Source organism: Patagioenas fasciata, chromosome Z (genome assembly GCF_037038585.1).
Source record: "Patagioenas fasciata isolate bPatFas1 chromosome Z, bPatFas1.hap1, whole genome shotgun sequence".
Taxonomy (NCBI): Eukaryota; Metazoa; Chordata; class Aves; order Columbiformes; family Columbidae; genus Patagioenas; species Patagioenas fasciata.
The window spans coordinates 30,709,521-30,731,148 of NC_092560.1; the positions used below are offsets into that span (position 1 = coordinate 30,709,521).

General features: G+C 40.6%; 1 protein-coding gene across 5 annotated transcripts in view; it reads left to right on the forward strand.

The window, feature by feature from the left end:
• NTRK2 (neurotrophic receptor tyrosine kinase 2) overlaps window positions 1-21,628 on the forward strand; it is a 210,038-nt gene that overhangs the window by 130,468 nt on the left and 57,942 nt on the right. Inside the window, exon 13 of one of the 5 annotated variants that reach the window (XM_065860512.2) lies at window positions 9,680-11,914. The exons of the other annotated variants lie outside the window; for them this stretch is intronic. Coding sequence (XP_065716584.1) covers window positions 9,680-9,690 — 11 coding nt within the window. The 3' untranslated portion in view covers window positions 9,691-11,914. Of the gene's footprint in view, window positions 1-9,679; window positions 11,915-21,628 lie in introns of those variants that run through there. 5 annotated transcript variants of the gene reach the window in all.

Here is a 21,628-nt window from a genome sequence, read left to right on the forward strand (position 1 = left end):
TTCACAAGGTCCAGGTACACTTGGTTTGGTTTCGACAGGGTTTTGCTGTGGAGTTCCTCATTGTCTCAGGCTTAGTTGCATGTGTTATGGACATAAGGCAGCCCAGCAGCAAGTAGAACCTAACAGTCATTTAAAATGTTGTTGGAGATAAAAGTAACATGGTAATATTCTGTAATATTCTTCAAGTGTTTTTTTCAGCATTAACTTGTTAATTAAACCTCTCAACAGGCTTCTCATTTTCCACAACAGAACTCAGGGAAAAATTATAAGGCATTTTTTTTTCATAGTCGAAGGTGTTTATTTAATATACGCATTCTAGTTTAGACATATATTATGTATAATAAAATACCTCTGCTGAGTATTTTTGACTTATTTAAAAAATACGATTTCACAGGTAGACAATTCCAGGAGCATGCTTCTAATTAACACAACTAATTAACATAACTAATTAACATAAATAAAATCACAATTACTGAAACATATCTTTAAGATCATCTTTTAGAGGCCTCACTTTTTTACTTTCCATTAAGCTACAGGGCGTTTAAAAATGATGGACCCAGTTTCCAAGCAGTATATTTCAATATATCCTGCTAATGACTGGGGCCAAGGGCTGTTGGAGCTCTAGGAGAGGCATCTAGTGGTAATAATTTGAAACTCTGTGCCCTGCCCTTTCTCTTGGGTTGTTCGTGTTTGCAGGGATACAGTGATTTCGAATTAGGTCCATCTTTTTGAAAACTCTGTAGTTTTGTTGGACAGAAGCGAGAGCAGCTTTCAGTACTGGTTGCTCTTTCTGCCAAGGATGCTGAAGGGACCTCTGCTCAGTGGGACTATGGCTGAGGGGTGTTGGGAGAGACAGGCAGCCCCTGAGCTCAGTAGTTTCCACTCTGTGAGGGTTGCTATGAATTTCTCAGCCTATGGTTGAGCATGACATTCCACAGAGAATGGGTTATCGCTCTTCAAAGGCCAGTAATGTGGATAAAGTCATGAGACATACAGATCTGGTATGAGGTGCATGCTCGCTTGGTCTTATCTCTAGCCCATCAATGCCCACAATAATTGAAGACTATTTTTTGCAGATTGCGAGGGAATCACTGTGACTGAAATTTAAAACCCCTCCAGGGAAAAACAGTGTCAAATAACCTGAGTCACGACCCTGCAATGAGGTCTGAAATTGTTAAAATTCTGTTGAGGAAAAGTTGTGCAGTACCTCTGGCTAGCAACTTTCTCATCAGCCTTTGGGGACAATAAAATGTTTAAATGCAAAACATATTACATGGGGGTATTGTTTGCATTTAGAAAAAATATATGGTGTATGCATACTAATTATCTCCTGTTTCTTGAAACTGCAGCATATCTCTGCATAACTAATAATCTCTCTACAATTTTTTTTAATTAATGTTTCTGCATTTAGAGAATCTAAGTTCCATTCTCAAAAGTCAGCTAGGCACATGAAAGGAGCATCTCAAAGGCATTCTGGTGCTAAATCAACGACTAACTGGTTTTCTAAAAAGCCTCTAAACAACTTGGAGGTGTAATGTCTGGTCAATAGAAATCAGTGTTAGCTTAGTACTTTGGACAATTCCAATAAATGATTACTTTGCCTTTAGCTACCTAAGTGCCTTTGAAAACTGTTTGCTGAATACTGTTGAAAGTCAGTAATTGTACAGGTCACAGTGCGCAGGAAAAGGCTTTCAGTCTCCAAGAGACTCACTGAGTTGTGCTGGGGGTTTGGAGTCAGAGTTACAGAGGCAAGAAGCAAAGCATCACTTTATTCCCTTCTTCCCTCCCCCCACCTTGGTTTGTTTTCCTCAGCACTGGAAAGGAAGAATGGAAAATGAGGTGATTGTCTCTATTATGTGGTTATCTGTTCCCAAGACTGGATAGTGAGAAGCCATATCTAACTTCAGACAATCTCCAATTTATATTATTTTGAGGGAAATACAGATTTGACAGAATTTTCAGCTGCCGTTATGAATATTTGAGTTACACTTTCAGTTAGAAGCATTCTGAACTGAAGGCATTCCCACACAGCTTCTCTCCTTTCCAAGTCCTGCTTAGGGTTTGTTTAGATTTGGTTTCTTAGGCTGTTTTTCAAGGATGTGCTCTCATTTTTCTGGTGCCCAGAGCTTGGAAGGCCTGTGACTGCCTTAAAAAAAATTTTAAAAAAAGAAAACAAATAGCTGAAAACAATACCCATCAAGGGAAACGTCCCACACAAAGTAGGGAGGAACAGAAAAAGGGAGAAACAAATGGAAAGGAAACAGAACAACCTCAGTCTCAGGCTTTGGCAAAGAAGGAACAATACATGAGTGATTTGCTCCAACCACTTGTGCAGGAGGACATGATTTGTCTTGTCCTTGTCTTATTCTCATCAGAAGAAAAGCAACTGTTGTGTAGTATTTGCAGTCTTCACTGGAATGTCAATGGGATTGTTTCCAGACAGAAATACATTGACCAGCACTGTGTGGCAAAGCTTGAAAAGCTCCTTCTTGGGTGGTAAAGTGCAAGGCAGAAGCTTATGGGATAATTCCTTATCCTCTGATTTAGAAGTGGAAGTACTCGGGTACACAGGGCTGCTCTTTCCAGGACTGTCCCTGTTGTCATGTGCTTGTGATGCTTTGGTTCATGAAGTTCACTTGTGCCATGGGGAGTGCACAAAGGTGCTCTGTCATCAGGTGAGAGTAAAGTTACTGGCGTTATTGCCCAGCAATGCTGTTTCTGTCTTTGTTGATGGTAAATTCTCACCTCATTTTGCATACTTATATATGCTCAATTCTGGAATGGATGAGTTGCTGCAGTGGATCTCAGTAGTTACTTTTCTAGTACCTAAAAGTGGCTGGTACTGTAGCCATTAGAAACCCTTCACCAAATAAGTATCTAATAAACCTTAAGGAGTATGTTTCTTCCAGGTCTTCCAACACAAAAGAGACTGGCGTATGCTTTGTGACAACTGTATTAATGTCCTTTTTTAAATACTAATCCTGTCTGATAAACCAGCAGATATTCCCTGTATGGTGTGCAGCAGCTTCCATGACATTAAGAGCAAAAAATTTATATCCTCCTGTGGCTGAAACCCTCAGGGCCAGGAGAGCAAGGGAGAGAAAGGATCAGAAGCAGCTAAAAGGCCAGAGGCTCACAGCTTGCCAGCACCTCCAGCCATTCCAGCAGAGAGCTGGCGCTCATCTGTCCTGGCAGGCAATGACTTGGCACAGTGTTAGCATCATCTTCAGTGTGTCCTGCACTGTCTGAGGTGAGCCTTTGGTACTGCCCCGAGGGCTCTGAAGCCCAACTGCATTCATGGTGTGCCTGGAGAAAGGACTGCTGCCCACCTCTCTGCAGCACACACGGCAGAGGCAAGGTCACCATCCTTCACCTCCTGAAGTCCATGGCTGACTACAGGTGTAAACCGCCTTTTGCTTCAAGTGTGATCAGTTCTCTGACCACTACTGGGAAGACTGGATTTGCAGGCTGGACCTCTTCAGCTGCCACAGCCAGCCCCAGCAGGCCTCAGACATGAAGCCCAAAAGCTCTGCACTTGGTTGAACCTTGTGGGAAGAAAGCTTTCAGTCTTGTTCCTAACCCTGAGAGCTGACATCAGGCACATGTTTTTAGTGAAGTGTGATTTCAGAGATAGTAAATCACAACTGTTATGCTCAAGATGTGGTACAGGAACAAAGACTTAAGCCTCAAATTCACATGGTCCTTCTTGGGGAATGTATTTAGTTTTGTCTTAGCTTTTGCTTCTAGAGTGGAAAGCACAAGTCTTTTACTTTTCTTGCAGATGCAGTGAATCCTTCAGAAAGTTAATCTGAATTCGGCTGTTTGCAACAATCCTTATTTTACTAGAAAGGGACTATTAATGTTTGCCAACTCAGTGAAGGCTTTTGCAGTATGCATTCTGATGCAGCCTGTTTCCTTGCTGGAATAGGTTTCACAACTTTAAGGTTACAATTCTTTGCCTCTTCTAATGGCAGCATTTCAGAGAACCCTGACATTGTACCACACTGAAAAATAAACACAGTGAAAAAAAAAAAAAGTTTATCTTTCAGGAATGAGGAAGAAGAGAGAAGTTTCAACTTTGCAGTGATAGCTTTCCTCTAGAGGCCTAATCCAGAATTGATTTCCCATTTTAATCAACCTGAGTCTTTCTAGCCTATTGATATCTGTGTGTTTTGAATTTGGCCTCAGCATCTGAAACAGGACTGTGGTAAATAGCAACATTAAACAAACTGATAAGAGATTTATCGTGGACTTGTAAATTTTCTGGATGGCAAGATAGGATGCTTTCAAGATAGAACAAAGCACACAGGCGTTCATCGCCCCCGCAGAAGACAGCTTTGCCATCTCAACTTTGCAGCTTGTGATTATTGACAGAATATGTACGCAGAAATATGTAAAACACTTTCTGTGGGGCAAGCACAGGAAAGGCTCAGGTGCTTTTCTTAATAATGGAGAGAAAGAGTACAGAGAAATCTTTTAATTTGGTTTGGTTTGGTCTAGTCGTGGGACAGACTATTTGCCTGAGCATGTGGTATTTATTTTTCATCATATATAAAAGGCTGTTCCCAACCACAGTGAGTTCTTGGCCTCATGAGACCAGTAGTCCCATCCAAATGTCCATAAAAGCTTTTAAAAAACATTTTGTTATGCTTTCTATGACCTGTTTCTATGAGTATACTGTATACAAGCATATATGTTAAAATCCACAGTATTCATTAGCTAAACCATCCCAAGAGCTGTCTTCCTGAAACTTTGATTCTTCCATCACTGCAGCCAAAGGCGGTGCCAGGGGACACTTCGATGTCTGAGAGACTAGTGTCTGCCCTACCATAAGGAAATATGGCAGCAGATTGCAGAATAGTTGTGTCAGAATACTTGCCTGAATTTCTGTCCTCTCACAGAGGGCTTTTTTAGGGATCACCCTCAGAAATACAAGATTAATTCAGAGAAATGCTAAGAACAAAGCTGCTGCAGAAACATGTATTGATGGTGAGGGTTTTCATTTTTAAGAAAGAAGGGCAATTATTTAAATGGAAAAGCAGTATAAGGAAAGATAGCAATCCTGCGGTTAAATCTTTCCTAGATCTCCATGCTTTTATAATAAGGAAAGAAAATATTAGTTTACAAGCTCAGCTATAAACTCTCTGTGGTCACAAGCTGCTTATCATTCTCTGCCCTGCTTTCTGCTGTCAGACCCTTAGAAGCTGTGTCAGGGCTGAGCCGGACTTAGAGTTTTGTACAGCATGTTAACTATCTGGGTACTCAGGCTAAGAAGGCCATAGATCAAAGCCTATTTGAACATATTCAAGCCGAAAACAGTGAGCAGTTTTTTCTTCATATTTCAGATTTTGTGATGGAACAAGCTTTGTAAAACCTTATCTGTGACAAAAAGTGTATTTGGAATTAGCTTCTGGGTAGTTGCTTTTGAGTAAACTAACAAGCCATTTGATACAATGCAAGCTAAATGTTTTTGCATCCGGATACACTTGAATTACTGAGATTCTTTATGTGTGTTGTTGTTTAAGTTGTGCAACCTGTTGGATGACTGTAAATGAAATCGCATTTTTGGCCAGTTAGTACTCAGTCTGATACACATAAGGTGGTCATGGAATCATAGAATGGCATGGGTTGGAAGGGACCTTAATGATACTCTAGTTCCAGCCTTCCTGCCATGGGCAGGGACACCTTCCACTAGACCAGGTTGCCCAAACCCCTCTCTAGTCTGGCTTTGAACACTTCCAAAGATGGGGCATCCACAACTTCTCTGGGCAGCCTCTCAGTTTAACGCTATTACCCCTTGTCCTATCACTATATGTTCTTGTCGAAAAGTCCCTCTCCAGCTTTCTTGTAGGTCCTCTTCAGGTACTGGAAGGCCACATAAGGTCTCACCAGAGACTTCTCTTCTCCAGGCTGAACAACCCCAACTCTCTCAGCCTGTGTAAAGGCTTATGAAATGCACACTGTACCCATGAATACAAAAATTATGAAGTATGTGAATATATTCAGTCTTTTAACGTGCTGCTCTCTTACAGCAAGATTATGAAACAAAGGAAAGACAATGCATACTCTTTTTCTTGTTACCTTTGACAGACAGCTGCTCTGTATGGACAAAATCTACTGTATGTCCTCAGGGAATACCTTTCATGTTACAAACATAGAGACAATACTATCTCTAGGTGTTGTTTAAGCCAGCAAGCATGTTACTAAGTGTGACACTGTTCTACCTATACCGTCATAAATATAAACTCTGAAACACAATTACGGATAAAACTCAGTAGATAGGACAAAACTGAACGAACATCACAAAGATGAAGCAGAAGAATCATGCTCCGACAGTAGGGAAACTGCAGGGTAAATACAAAAGCCCATGACTTGCGTGTATCCAAGCAATAACTAGAGAGAGGGCTTCAGTAAGAAGTGACACCCTGTGAGACAGTGATGTATACAAATCTCTTTTTCCCAGAGGAAGAGCAGGAAGAAGAAGGTGGGAAAGAGAAAAGGCAATAAAAGATAAGAAAGACAAAAGTCTAGGCCTGCTGGTCATTTACTCCAATTGTGCCAATATTTTGAAGCTATACTGCTGCAAAGCTCAAGCAATTTAAGTCACTACCTAGGTTTTGCCTTCCTCAGCAGTGTGACTTCAGATTTGGATTTGAGAGGCAAAAGGATTTGGACAAGTACATCACCTGCTTGTTAAAAGCAGCAACATTTGAGGATGTCCTTAATTGCCTTTCACTAGGCCAATGTGTTCATTGAGCTTTCCCTCTTTTTTGTTTTTCATCCTGACAGCCAATTAATTGAATATCCAGGTCCAGTTGGGAAGGGAATTTTATCTACATTTCTCTGGAGCCTCAGTGAAGAGAACTGGAGGGCATCATGGCAGGGTCTTTTATCTGCAGCTTTAACTGTGTTAATTTGGTTTTATAGCTTTTAAACTGATGTTTATTGCTTCTCTAGATGTTCAGGAGGAAGTCCTCCTGAAGCCCTGATGGCATTTCATTATGGTCATAATTAGAAATTGTCTCTTATCTTTAAGGAGTGTGAAAGGATCAATAGAACACAAGAGAGCTGAAGGACAAAAAGCTCTTCTGGGTCGCTGTTTATTTCTGTACCTATCTGTGCCCCCCATCTCCAGACCCCAGCTGCTACTTGTGATGCTGGACATATAAGGAGAGAGATGATTAGGATGCTGGGATAAGGGAAATATATTATAACAGCAATGCCTCTGATTATCAAAGGGACTGTATATTTAAGAGATATCATGATTTGTCTTCGTTGCTGAAAAGCAGAGAAGCCATTCTCTGGATTTTCTTTGTATTAGGAATAGTAATATAGCAGCACTGACCTTACTGAAGATGAGATATCCCATCATAATCCAAGTAACAGATCCTAGCGCAAAAATACTGCTGCATGCAAAATTTTAGTTCTTCCAAAGGATTTTGTGTGGACAAGTATTTGCAATAGCATAGGAATTAAATTGCAGCATCCTTCTTTGATTATAATTTTGTTCAGCGTGGGAGAAATACTTTTAACTCAAAGCATTCAGATCAGGACATAAAGTTTGTCAAAAGTCAGCTGTAGTCATATCTTGGGTTTTGGTTCAAACATCTGTAGCTTTAACTTCCATTCTTCACATCCTGTGTACTTGCAAGTGATTTTTACTGGGTAAATTTTTTGGGAGTCAAATTTGGTAGCCTCTGGATAAGGATGAGGATAATGATCAGAGGAGCAGTGTGTTGATGTTCAGGCATCCTGCATAGGCTCCTGTCTGAGATTGGCATCCAGTTCTTCATCTGGTGATGGCCTTGGAAGAGTGGTTCGTCCACCACAATGCAAAGTGAGAGAGGAAGGTCCTAGTGCCTTTATCATTTTGGACAGCCAGCATGATGCAGCCTTCAGTGAATTATTCTATCCTCAGTACAAGTCTTCCCCCTCCAAAGTTCCAGGGTAATAGCTGAGATTTTAAATGCACAGAAGTAAAGCTGTTCAAAAATAGAGTTTTCCTCCCATGGGAGATTTCAGCATTTCAAAATTACTTTCTGATTTAAAATGACAATGTAAGTTAAAGCAGAGGGCACTTGAATCAGTTTTGTCTCAAGTGTCAAATTGAAATGTTGAAATGGAAAAATGTGCATCTTCAATAAAATTTAAATAATTGGGTAGTTTAAAATGAAGTGTTTATCTGAGCAAACATTTCAAAATTAAGATTTTTTTTTTTTTGGGCGGGGAGGTGGTGGTTGTGAGACAGGAGGGAGAGCTTTTTTCTGCTTTGGAATATTGAATTTGATTATTTGTTTTAGAAAGCCAAAAAGGTAACTGCAAATCAACATTTTCCTGCTGATGAATCTTTGAAACTTTATTTATACCATTAACATTTTCAGTCACTTTTTTGACTGTTTTTATACTGAAGTCAGTACGGTGGGAATCAAAATTTTGAATGTCCTGACTTGTGTTCAATTGATATTTGGCACATTTTCTTTCATTCCTATACCTTTTCCCATTAATTTTTTTGTTGAACTTATTTGGGAAGGGGAGTAACTTTAAAAGACGAAAGTGGTTGTATGGATGAAACTCCACTGAAGTCAATGGAGCTTTAAATATTGGCACGAACAGATAATTTGTCTCATGGAGTGCAGTTGCATTGTCACATCTTGAATGTTCTTCATTCTCATGATAGACATTGCTAACGGAGTCCCGTTTCAAGCATTTATGCATTTATTGTTTTCAAAACCCCTTTCCTCAGAGAGGTCAAAAGCTCTTCTCATCACCATAGGGAGCCCATGGGAATTTCAGCATTCTGAAGTACGGCAGGTATCCAACTGCATTAAAATGTTAATGCCTTTTTTCCTTTTTTTTTTTTCTTTTTTTTTAAAAAAAAGCTTTGTTTCTTTCATTAATCAAAAGTGTTGGAATCTGTTTTTCAATTTGAAGGAAAAACATTTCAGCAGGAAAAATGTCACATTAAAATCAGATTACTTCCAACTAATCCATAAAAGAAATGCCCCTAGTGAGAAGGCCCTATCCCTGATTGCTTTGTATCACTAGTGTGATGCTATAATACCATTTTTCTACGATGTTTCTGGTAATTTTTGGCATTATCTATGCAGAAAATAGATTGCATATCTCGTCTAAAAGCCAAATGTTTTCTCCTGCTTGACTGTACAGTAAAGCTGGAGTTTTCCCTCCTTGCCTATGTTGATATTTTTCCTTAAGAGTGCAGAACGATGCAATTACTTATTTGCGTGTGTTACTTTAGAGCCCCAAGGTCCAAACAGGACCTCACTGTGTGAAGCACTGCGGGACTCTGCAGCTGCAAACAACCGCTGCCTGAAGAGCTTTTGGGCTATGACCTCGCTCCCATAACCTGGAGCTGGTTGGTTGGCCTGTGGGCAGGTCACGATCCTGGGGCTTAACATACACAGTGAAGAATGGGGGAAGGATGCTTCCTTGTCCTGCCCGCAAGAGCAGGGGGTCCCAGGGATTAAATCCCTTGCCCCAGCTCACACAGGAAATCTGTGGCCCGCCCTGAGGTGGAAGCCAGATCTCCTGAGTGGTCCTTTCATCCCCTGACCCATCCATCCTTTCTCCCTGGCGTTGTGTTGGCCTCCAGCGCAGAAACTTCTACCCGAGGAATTTTCCATTGAGTTCTGCTGCTGATGAGTTTCTTTCTCACCAATAGGTGGAAACTGACAGCCCGGTTTCTCAGGTGACACAAGGAACGGTTCTGCCATCCCAAATGAGGCAGGAAAAACATCACGCAGAACAAGGAATTTTCCATAAGAAACTGTACCATAGCAACTGCAAAAGACGTTGAAGCACATTACACTTTCTCAGCTTGTTGCAACCTGTGCTTTGATGCAACAGGACATCAGAAAAGCGAAGACTTGGGTTTTTTTTTGTTGTTGTTGTTTTTCTTTTCCTCACTTATTTCTTTGGCCAGGAGAGTGATTGCTTTAAGTGGTGCTGCTTGATCATCATGAATTTATTGCAAAATTGTGTAACCTTTCCACATCCATCTCAAAAGTCTGCCAGAGCCTGTGTTCTGGCATGCATTGTCATGCTATAGCTGGGGAGGGTGAGGGAACTGCGTCTGCAAACTTCCATAAGAGATCACAAGCTTTTGAAATTGTAGGATAACTAACCAAATGGGATGCAGAAATATTTCCAACAGGATGGCAGCTGTGCGATATGTGGCATCAAAATAAAGTTGAGTCACTAAGAAGTAGTGATAAATAAGCTAGCAAAAGTTTCTGTCTCTTTTTCTAAGCATATCCCAAATATGATTGTGTAGTGTAAGAGAAAAAAAAAATCACTGTGTAGAAACAAGTGGCTCTGGTGTTGGTTTGGATATGGGTAAAATCTTGCTGTACTAGGAACAGCATTTAATTAAAATGTATAAAATCTTTAAGGGAAGTCTTTGCATGGCAGATGTTTAGTTTGTTCCTGAGCACCTGTTACAGGCTGTTCAGGTTGAAGAAATCTAAATTAACAGGACCTAAAATGCTTAAGTGAGAAAACAGGAGAAAATCTGATTAGCACTACTAATCAACTGAGGTCTGGAGATTCCCTTTCTTTTGAACTGGGGCCATTTAGTCACCTTTCTTTTCTTTTTTCAGAGTTCTTACTGCACCCTGCCCATATTTAATCTCTACCTTGTGTCTCAAGTCCTCCAGCAGTGCAGTCTTGCGTTTCTCACAGGAGACAACTCCATGGTGTGGATGATCCTCCTTTCCTATGTATCTTCAGATATGAATTACTGGGTGGAAAGCTGCAGTATATAGCATGTTTGCTATGTATGATATGTACTGTTTTTTATTCAGACTCACAACCTGTCCAATTTCTGAGGTATTTCTGAGGCAAGATGTACCTCCTTTCTGTGAGACTGCTTGTTTTGGTGACAAGCCTGTCACTGATTTGGGAAAGTTGTATCAGACTCCTGTAAAGCTGGGCTTGAACTAAAAAGGCTGTACTGGAGCAGGGGTCATCATAGTTGCCCTCAACTAGGACTTTCAGCAAGGTGGGTCTGTGAAAGCACAATAGTTTTTGTGCTTTTGTAGCAGCGGTAATGCAGATTCTCAAACCACTTGCTCCTAGCTACTGTAGCTAGCTTTCAATGCAGTTAGTTATGGGCAAAAATACCTTGTAAAAGTCCTGAGAAGAAATTTTTTCCCATGATGTTGCTCAGATGCTTAGCTAGAATAGCCCTCATTAGGATGCAGTTTACCATTTTCCTCAATTTCCACAACAACTGGCATTTCTGATGTCTGCTTGACACAATATGAAGGAAAAATATTCCACTAACCCCTGTTCAGAAATCTTTATTTGTTTACATTTGTGAAGGCGTGGAAAGGGAGCTACAACAAATCGTTTTGAAGAGCTAGTTGTGATATGTTCATTCCCTGAGGGCCTGTTTATTTCTGTGCAGGATAGTAGGCAAAAGATTGTAAACTAGTAACTACATATAGACTGAAGTAAGCAAAGAATTAGGGCAGTTAGCTAAACAGCAGGCCTCACATTTTCTTTTGTTCATGGCAGGTCTTTTTTTTTTTTTCTTAAATTAAGTGATGCTGTGGGTTTCTTAATTGCTTTCTTCAGCAGCTGTAATTGTTAATCTAGAAGGACTCCATGGAGTTTCCCAGTTTACATTTTTGTGAATGAGAGCAGGATTAGTTTCATGGCATACAAGATAACACTGAAGGCAATGGAAGGAAAACCATGGTGTTATAATTTTTTTTTTTAATATATTTTTTTTCTTTCCAGTTGCTTTGATATTTGACTATGTCATAATGCACTTCAAGGTGGCCAGAATCTGTAAAAATAAAGAATTCATTGCAGCCAAATCCATATCTGAAGAGTCTCCACTTGAGATTTTGGAAGTAAGAAAGTGATGGCAGTGAAGAGTTTGGGCCATTGTTTTCAGAATATAACAAATATGAACTTATACTTTTTAGCTTTGTGACATAATATTTTTTTTAGCTTTGTGACATAATATTTTTTAAAACCCCACTATTATGAAACAGTTAGGTAACCATGTCTGGCCTTATTTTCTGGGTGAGGGAGGCAATGATAAAGGGATTCACTCAACAGAAGCCTTGTAAGAGTGGTTTGCCAGAGTGCTCATGACAAATGCCTTTTCATCTGTGTGTGTGTGTGTGTGTGTGTGTGTCTAGGTTTCAGAAGCAAATGATGTTGCCTTTCTGTAGTTTCTCTGTGAGGAAAAATGCAAATCAGAAATGGTTATTTTTGCAGTTGGAGCCTGTTGTATTCTTGGAACATGTGGCTGTATAACTATTCTCATATCGAAGAAAATGTTACAACAAGGGAAGAAAAAATGTGACAGAAACAATGATGAAAGCAGCACACTAGCCTGTAAGTTAGTTAAGAGTTGTGCATGAGAAAACATTGGAAAAACCACTCAATAAATCTTGAAATCGGCTTATAAATAATTATGTTAGCTTCTGATCCATCCTATTCTCCTTAAAATTCTGACCAGAAGGACAGGTTAGAAACAGTGTCCTGGAAATTTCTTGTGGACCGTTTTGTGGATGTTGGTCTGCAAAAAGGCAAAGTAGCCCTCCGGGTCCATAACAGGCTCCAAAACAAACCAAACCTTCTTAAAATCAGGTCTGTACTTGCCCTCCTGCTGGTGGTGGTCTTGCAGGAGGCAGCAGTGAATCAGCACTGCTTGTAACGTGGTCTGTTAATCTGCCCTGGTGACATCGTGTCTGTAGGGCTGACAGTAAGGCTTTGTGTACCTCAATGTTTTAGTTAAGTGCAGACAGAGTGCATATCAATGGACAACACCCGTTTCCTTAACTGCAAGTACCAGTTCCAAGCAACGTGAGACTAAATTTCTTCTGTTTCATTGGCAATACAAATTATGGTAATTTTTAATATTTCCTGTACTGATAAGCATGTGTGGTTTTCTGCCATTACAGTTCAACAAATGAAGCGGCTATTTGTGTTGTTTTTTTCTGCTCAATGTACTTTCCAAGTACATGAGAATGTAGGCAGCTCGTATTTATTACTGTGGGAGAGAACTTGAACTTCAGAAAGGAGAAAAAACCCTAAATTTTGTCTTTGTTCAGACTACAGTTGCTGTAAATGCAATGGTGTACAGTAGTGGGAACAAAACAGTTTCATTTTTTTAAAAGCAACAGTCATACAGATGCTAGGTGAGAAGAGAACTTTCCTGGTCCAAGCATTTTTGGTTTCTTGCAGAGACTGCCAAAATTACATTTGTGTTCACTTCAGTCTATGACAAGAATTGCAGAAGATTAAACTGTTAAGTAGGTTCCAAATATAAAGAACGCAGGGGAGAAAGGTGACTGTGATTTGTGGTGACATCTATTAAGCTTTTACAGAATATCATACGTGTGTACTAGCTATCACCATAAAATTAACTGGTATTAATTGGTCAGAGCTGCCAACTCGGTCTGCTTATGAGTGTAACACTCTGCTTTAGGTCATGTTCATTATACTGACATCGTATGTCAGATCCTGAATAAAGTTCATTCAGCCATTTCTGACGTTCTTCTTGTTTCCCTGCTATGTGTGTGTGCTGCTATCAGTGAGAGTTCATGTCTTGGCAAAGTCCGCATCTGTGTGCTTTGGGAAATACATGTCTCGGGTATCTGCTCGGTGGCCACTTCTCCAGCAGCAGCGGGGCTGTGAGGGGGCATCCTTCTATTGAATCAAGCCTGGTTTTTTTCCTCTTTCTTGGCAACTGACTGGAACAAAATGTTCAAAGCTCTTTCTTCCTCCTTTCCCTCCTGTTTTTTTTTTTTTCCCCTCTGTCTTTCACTTCCATTCCTCAAAAGGCTATAACTGGATTCATTATTGTGAGATAAATGAGCCAGTAAACTTCCATGCATTTTGCTGCATTTGGGCAGCTCCTGTTCCTTAGTGACAGCTGCTTGGCTCAGCACACTGTAATTATCAACTCAAAACCAAGATGCTTTTAGGTGCTGAAAACACATTGGCAGAGCTTGAACTTGTCCTTAACCTCGTCACAGGCCACAGCTTTGAAAGATCCCGTTGAATGGTTGGTTGGTTGTGTTGTCGCTGTTGGTACTGGGGCTCTGACTGTTCATTGTCACAGTGAACCCCATCAGAAACAACTGTTACCCTAAAAGAGTACAGGTCTTTGTTTTTCATTAGCTGTTGACATATTGTATAGTTAACTTTTGATTAATGTATCTGTGTTCATTCCATTTGTCTAAAATACAGTTTTATTGATATATGGGAGGGGATTTATACATGTTAGTGAAAATTTACAAAACTCTTATTTAAGCAGATGTCTGAACGGAACTTTGCTGAGGAACAGACCTGTTGGTTTGTTGTCTATAGTAGAACCAAGGCACTCTTTGGTCCTACTGTAATCCTGCCTCTGTTTGGCTGCCAGCTGGTGCCTTGCTGTCCGCAGCCGCACGCGCGCAGAGCGTGGCATCGCCTCTGGTCCACTGCACAGCAAGTGGCCCTGGGCTGTGTGTTGCACAGACCACTTGCGAGCAGCTGCACATAGTCAAGACTTTTGGTCCCTCACCAGACTTCTTTTAGCAAAGAAGGAGGACTCCTCCTCATTTGTCTGAAATGTTGAGAAACACAATTTCAGCTGACAGATGGCACAGTCCAGAGCTCAAGTGATTGGAAGATTTCTCATATTATCTGTTAGATGTCAGCTAGATGTGTTAGTTTTCACGTTACATGAGAATAACATGCAAATCCAAGAGGGTGGAAGAGAAAGTACATGACATTTTTTGGAAGACAAATGATCTGGAAGAGTCCTGCTGTTCCCATTGTCAAGCCACAGCTTTCCTTTTCTCATAGTATCCATGGGGCAGGTTGGGTTTTCTGTCAGGACAATTAGAATAGGCACATATGCTGCTGCTATTGAAAAAAGGCTTTGAAGTGTTCGCAATTCCTGCTGGGCTACAGTTTAGCATAATTTACAGAGCAGTTCCAAGTAGGAGCACCACTGTTTGCCTAAGCAAAGCTCAGTGCAAGTGAAACAACAGTCACATTCGCATCTTTCCCTAGGATTTTAGGGGGCTGTCAGACTCTGGAGAATGACAAGAAGTTGCCCAAGCTGTAAAAACCTCATGACATTTACACACAGAACAATTTGTGTTGTTTGCCTAAAACAAACATAGACTTTACCATCTTAGTCCTTCAGAGGATGCAGGGCAGAAGAACCAGGTCAGCAGAGGAGGTGATGTGTCATCTGTGATAAGCAGATCTTTTTAAGCTTGAAAAATGAATCGTGCTAGATTTATCTGGAAACATTTTTTTTTCCAGTGCATGTGCAACAAAAGAAAAATCATCTTTTCTTTGCAGTTGTTGAGAATCTGATCCTGAAGAACACTCAGCATGTTCAGGCTTGCAAACCCTTCCTGACTTCATTTGGATGACCTATAAGTGAAAACTTATAGGGCTTTTGTTTGAAGCTAGTACAACATAATAATCTTTTGACTGCATTGTGGCTGCAATAAAGGTGTCTGTCACAGCCCAGCAACAAAGACAGATTTTCTGAGTGTACCTTGCATGCATATACAGGGTGTTTCAAAAAGATGGACCCAGTTGGCTGGCAAGACTAGTGGACTTGCACAGGATATGCAGAAAACTCTCTTGAATTCTTCTCACATTTTCCTCTGAAGTGCATGGTCACCCTGTGCTCTTCACCTTACATAAACTGTTTCCTCAAATTGTCGATACCAGTGATGAATGCTCTTTGGCATCGGTGGATCCATATTCTTGCGAATGACTGAGACCAGGAGCTGTTTGTGCTCTGGAAGAGTAATCATTTGAACCTCTATGCCCCGTCCTCTCAAGAGGTCAGAGTTACATTCAGGGGTGATTTGTCGTTGCAGAGATACAGTGATTTCAAATTGGGTCCATCTTTTCAGAACACCCTGTACTGCCAGTAAAAGCTGCCTTTGTTATCCATAAGCACTGGGATTCTGAAACTCTAACGGGCCAAGGGGGAAATACCCTGTAGCAACATAAACCTCTGTAGATGGCCTGCCCTAGCAAAGAGGTGTGACAGCCTGCCAGTGAAACAGAAACAGAGCAACGAATGCCTCACCGGGGAAGGACACAGAAATGCTGAAGGACAGCGCATCTGTAGAAGAGAATGCCCTCTGTTTTCAGGTCCATTCATATTTTATGATGGTTTTGCTCGTGTCTCCTGTCACATGAGGCTTTGGGGCAGTACAACCCTTAGTGCTAAGCCTCTCTGCATCCCCAGAGGACAGAGGACAAACTGCGGTTCTTCTTGAGGAAGACTGAAGACTTGTTTTCTCTCCTTCCTGATGATTTTCTTTCTCAGTGAATAATACAGGGATCTGACCAAAGGGTGAGGAAGGTTTCTTATTTTGTTTGTTTGTGATGCCCGATGTCTTTGCGAGTCTTTTGTGGGTCCTCCTCAGAGATAACCAAACCTGTAACTTTTCTGTGTCTTTAAAGGCCACTTAACAGCAAAACCCCAGAAAGGGGACAGTACGTGAAGAATTATAAGAGCAAGTCACCCCATAGTGGCAGAGCCTTAATGATTTGCAGTTAAGGATGCAGGCAGAGTCTGAACTTTCTTTCAGCGTTTGGATTTACCTCATTTGGCCCAAAGAATGCAAAACATGGGAATGCATAAGATTCAGCTTTCCTCATGGAAAGACATGCAGTGTGCTGCAGTCTGATAGAACCATGAAAGGTGCTCTGAAGCAGAACAAAAATTATTAGGAAAAGCATAAATAATATGTTTTAAAGTGATACACAGAAGGCTGGGTTCTGTTGTGCACCTGCAGTGTTTTCTCGGTTGTTCCCTTTTCTTTCCATGCACAATAAGCTGCAACAGGGCAGACCTACCCATCCACTGTGGCAGGTCAGATTTTATACCACCTTTTAGCAAAATAGTTCAGCAAAAGGTAAAGGTTAAGTACATGCTTAACTTTTTATAGAAGTGAATAGCGTTTGTGACTGTGACCTAAGCAGCTGGTTTATTCATTCACAGGCTTGAAAGCTCAATTTACTTTTCATATCTCATTTTGAAATGGTACCAGTAAAACCTTTCTGTCCTCCCTTATATCAGGGTACAAAATTATTTCCTTTTCCTTTTAAAATGAGAAGAGAAAAAGCAATGCAGAGAAACCTACATCAAAAATAGGGCAATCTACTTCAAATTTCACCTTTATACCTACTTAGGCCAAGCCTGAATATGGCTCAGTCTCTGTATAATTTTTCTTTCAGGTACTGCTCCTCAGACTGGGATCCTGGGATGCTTTTCAGACTACGCCTGTTTCTCATAACAAAGATAGAAAAAAGTTAATATTTTGAAGACAGTATATTTATTAGCCCTGCTTCCCTGCAAGCATCTATTATATGAGATATGCTACATGGTATTTCCCCATCCTTTGCTGAGTGCTTCTGTTTCTGCAGCACAGAAGATCCCTAAAGATTAGTGTCACGCTGAGGGAAAGGATTTCCTGGTCTGAGCTAAGAGAAGCGTGGTGGTGTGAGATCATTGTCTCCAGTTGACTTAAACATGGAAACCAGACCAGGTCTGCCACAACAAAATAATACTAGCAGAAGTTCTATACAGCAGCTCATGCACAAAGTTTTATAGTCAATCTTTTGGAAAAAGTGCACTAAGATCACAAATTAAGTGTATACACATCTGCAAAGACAATGTTTGGTCAAAATTCCAACACAGTTTTCTGCTTAAATCTGATTTACCATACTGTACTGAAAAGTTGTTACTAATCTAGAGGCAGCATAGAAAGAGAAACATGGAACAATTAGTATTTGCTACTTATTCTGAACACAGAGCATCAAATTTAGCTTTCAGTTGTTTTCATAGATCCCAATTACTTTAGCATGTAACAGATCAAATCCATATTTAATACATATTTAAAACTGAAATAAGAAACAATTTCAGGTTTCTAAGGCTTGGGGGCCTTTTGTACCTTAGTTTTTGTATGAAAGGGCAAATTCATGCCTGGAAAAACTGTCAACTTTGTTATTCTTGTTTTCCTGAAGGGTGAATGTAGCTCATAAACTCATGCATTTAATGCAATGATAGCATTGTTATTATAATTTATTATTAAGTAGTTCTTGTTTGATTATAAAGATCTAATCAAATATGGGAGTATGCCTATCTGTAGCCAAACTGAGAGGATCTTGGCCAACTAAAACAAATGCATTACTGTAACAAAAGAGTAGGATAATATGCCTCACCAGAGATCAAATATTAACCCCAAACAACAGCAGACACTTGAGTTTCAGCCAGAGAAGAGACACACCAGTGACAGCAAAAAGAGTTTACAGTGAGCAGCAGCAGTGGTGTCCCTGCTGGTGTGGGCAGGTGTGGGAGGATGGAGCACCTTCCTGGGAGCTGCAGCACTATGTCACGAAGGGAAGCCTAATTCTCAGCCCACACAACAGAAACTCTCGGGTTTAAAGTATAAATCCTGTGAGGATGTAAGTTCTGAACGAAGCAACTGAAAGGTTAAGCTGCAGCGATCACAGATTTATTTGATTTATCATCAGATGTAGCTCTTGACAGCTAGGACACCCCTGTGTATTATGCCATTCCTGAGAGAGCTCACAGGTTTGCCTTCCGTAAGTGTCTCCAGCTCTTCCAGGAAGACCACTGTCTATTCAACTTGCCCATTAAATGTGTCCTTAAGGCCCACCTGGGGTCTGATGGCTGTGAAAAGTCTGGCAAATCACTGATGGCCACTCGGGGATACCTATTTCACAACTGTTGAGTTGAATCATTCTTTTTCAAAGAAACAAAACAAAATTCAAAATTATTCAGAAGGTGTACTTGTACAGGTAATGTGACAAGGCCCAAGTGCCTTTCTGACCTTGTTCTTCTGTGGATCTCCCTTACTCAGTTTTCTGTAGCCTGTACCAGCACCTTACATTTAGAGCAGTGTACCTGAGGAGCTCGTGCTTGTTCAATTATTTTCCTTCTGTTAATGAGGTGTGAACTGAATCTTAGCTGTGAAATATATATATGAAAACATGCTGCTTGTTGGTTTATGTCTACAACAGCTGAGCACTGGTCTTGCATGAGAATTTGTTGCTGCTGTCCACTAAAAATTAAACAACAGAAGCACTACACAAAAATACATAGAGAATAATAAGTAATGAATGCCATATGGGATAAATACATCAAATAATCAGAAATATGCTCTCAGAACTGAGCTGGCCTACTTCTGCATCTGGGCAATGCTGACATATTGGAAGGTTAAAAAAAAAAAAAAAAAAGTGAAGTGGTTGTTGTTGGCTTTTATTGCTGTGTTAGAGTAGATATCTCCATGTGCTGAAATTTCTATGGTGGCAATAGCATGCAGAACTGTAGAGATGCTGCTACTGCAGAATCTGATGGCCATCAGGTTAGACTCCCTGTTCGCTGTTTGTAGTGATTTTGTACCCTCCTGCTATGGGATTCTCTCTGAAATTCTACCTCTCCTTTTATGCAAATGACAAATGCTGTACAAATTTGGTACAAATATCTGAACAATCACTCTGCCATTTACACCTGTTTTGTCTTGCAAGATCTTAGAAATAATTGTGTCTTCACAATTGCAAGAGAAATGGTGAGAGAAGAAATTAAGGAACTCAAAATGTCTTTGTGTGGCATCTCATGTCACATCACAAGCTGAGTCTTTTTCTGCTGCTACTTTTCTTCTAATGCAACTCTAAATATGTTTATAATATTACCTTGCCTGGTTGGCATCTTGAACATCCTCACTCTCTTCTCAGAGTCCCGGGACAACACATTTCATCAGGAGTGTTCCACATGTGTACTGCTAGCAAAATTCTGAACAGTATCCGAGAAAGCAGACTAAGCAGATGATTTAAGTGGGCATGCAACACAACAGGATCTTCTGGTGTTGGTAATTCAGTGAGCAGTGGTGCTGGAGCCTGTCTGCTATGTCTCTTACTGTCCATCAAGCAGTGAGTCCATGTTGCAGCCACTCCATAAGGACAGATCTCTTCTCTGTTCTGCCGTTCTCATACGGGAAAAGCAAACACATCTGAAACTTAGAGCACTTGTGATATTTTAGTTGAATGAGGTGGTCAAGATGAGCCACACTCATACATACCAGATAACTATGTAATTTTTCGTGTTCTTTAGGAAATGCAGCCTTAAAAGGACTAGTGTGGTCTTCAGACATGCAGAGATATAGGGAGCTTATTTTATGTTTTTATGACAAGTCTTGTGGAGGGTGATACAAGAATGTGACTTCCAGTTGGGAAAGTCAGCTTGAAATAACTAATTTTAAAAGGTTGTTGAAAATTTTTCTAGAGAAAATGACTGGCAAAATAGAGAAAATGTTTTCCTGGGTGAGGCTTCCATCTCTTTGTCTTACCAAGAAGAGCAAGAGTGTTGATTATGTATGTTTAACACCAGACCTTAAAAAGCTGCTCAAGCTAGCAGAGGAAGTCTCCTAAAACTGAGGGGAGGGAGATGCAAGCCAGACAAGCTAAAAATGAAGAGGCAAAGAATAAGGCATGCATTTTTATTAGCAATGAAAATGATTACACGTTAGGGCAAGTGAATAGCTCAGACTTTCAAATCAAGACTGGCACAGCTGCTTTTTGGAGGCAGCCTCCTGCCAAGCACAAGTCATTTAACTCAATAACAGCACTTCGTGCTGTGTAGAAGGTCAGCTTAGGTGGTGTAATAGTCACATGTGATGGTCAGATGTTCAGACCTGTTGTTTGTGACCAAACGGAAAATACTTCCACTCTGTCACAGCATTTCACTTTATAATTACATGCAGAAACATTTTAATAATTTATACTGCTGAGTGTCCTGCTGGCTGTGACTGGAATCAGTCACATCCAGCTCAGTGAAATCAATGTGGCGAGGTGATCCCAAGTTGCCTGTTTCGCTGGGACCCGCTCCAGAATGTTGTGTGACCCTCTCTGTTCAGCCTCACCACCCAAGGCAGGTTACCTGGGGAGTGCAGTCCCATGCCTGCAGATAGCGTTTGCAGGATGAGGCATTGATGCCTCACTTCCAGCGTGGTATGTGCTGTTTGTTAGTGAGTGAAATACCCAGGAGTCCAGCTGTGTTGGTGGCATGTCTCAGAGACCTCAAGATGAGAAGAAAGCCCTTTTCTGCAGTTGTGCTCCCTGTTGTCAGACCATTTCCTGAAGTCATCCGTGGGAGCCCCCTGCTTCTGTGGGCATGGCTGTGTGGTTATTTAACACCACAAACTCGTTTCATCATTTAACTTTGTTTAGTTTGCTCAGTCTGACTTTGTATTTTGTTTCATCTTTCTCTTAAGTGTTTCAACTTGGCTTAGCTTTTTGCTTAATGTAATGTATTTTTTACAGTAACCAGACAAAATCTTTTAAAGCAGGGATGGTGTGCTTTTAAAAGTACAAATGGCAGCTCAAAGATAATCATCATTTAGATTCAAAAGGAAAATACATAGCTGTCCTTGGAATGTTTCTGTATCTTTGTCTGTGAGACAATGTTATGAGACCACTTCTTTGGTAATTCAATTATGTCACCTCTTTGGCCAAATTCTGCTTTGTTTCTTTGGTGTAAATCCGGGATAATCTCTTGGATTTTAACAGAGATAATTGGCTTTATCCTGATGTTAACTGAAAG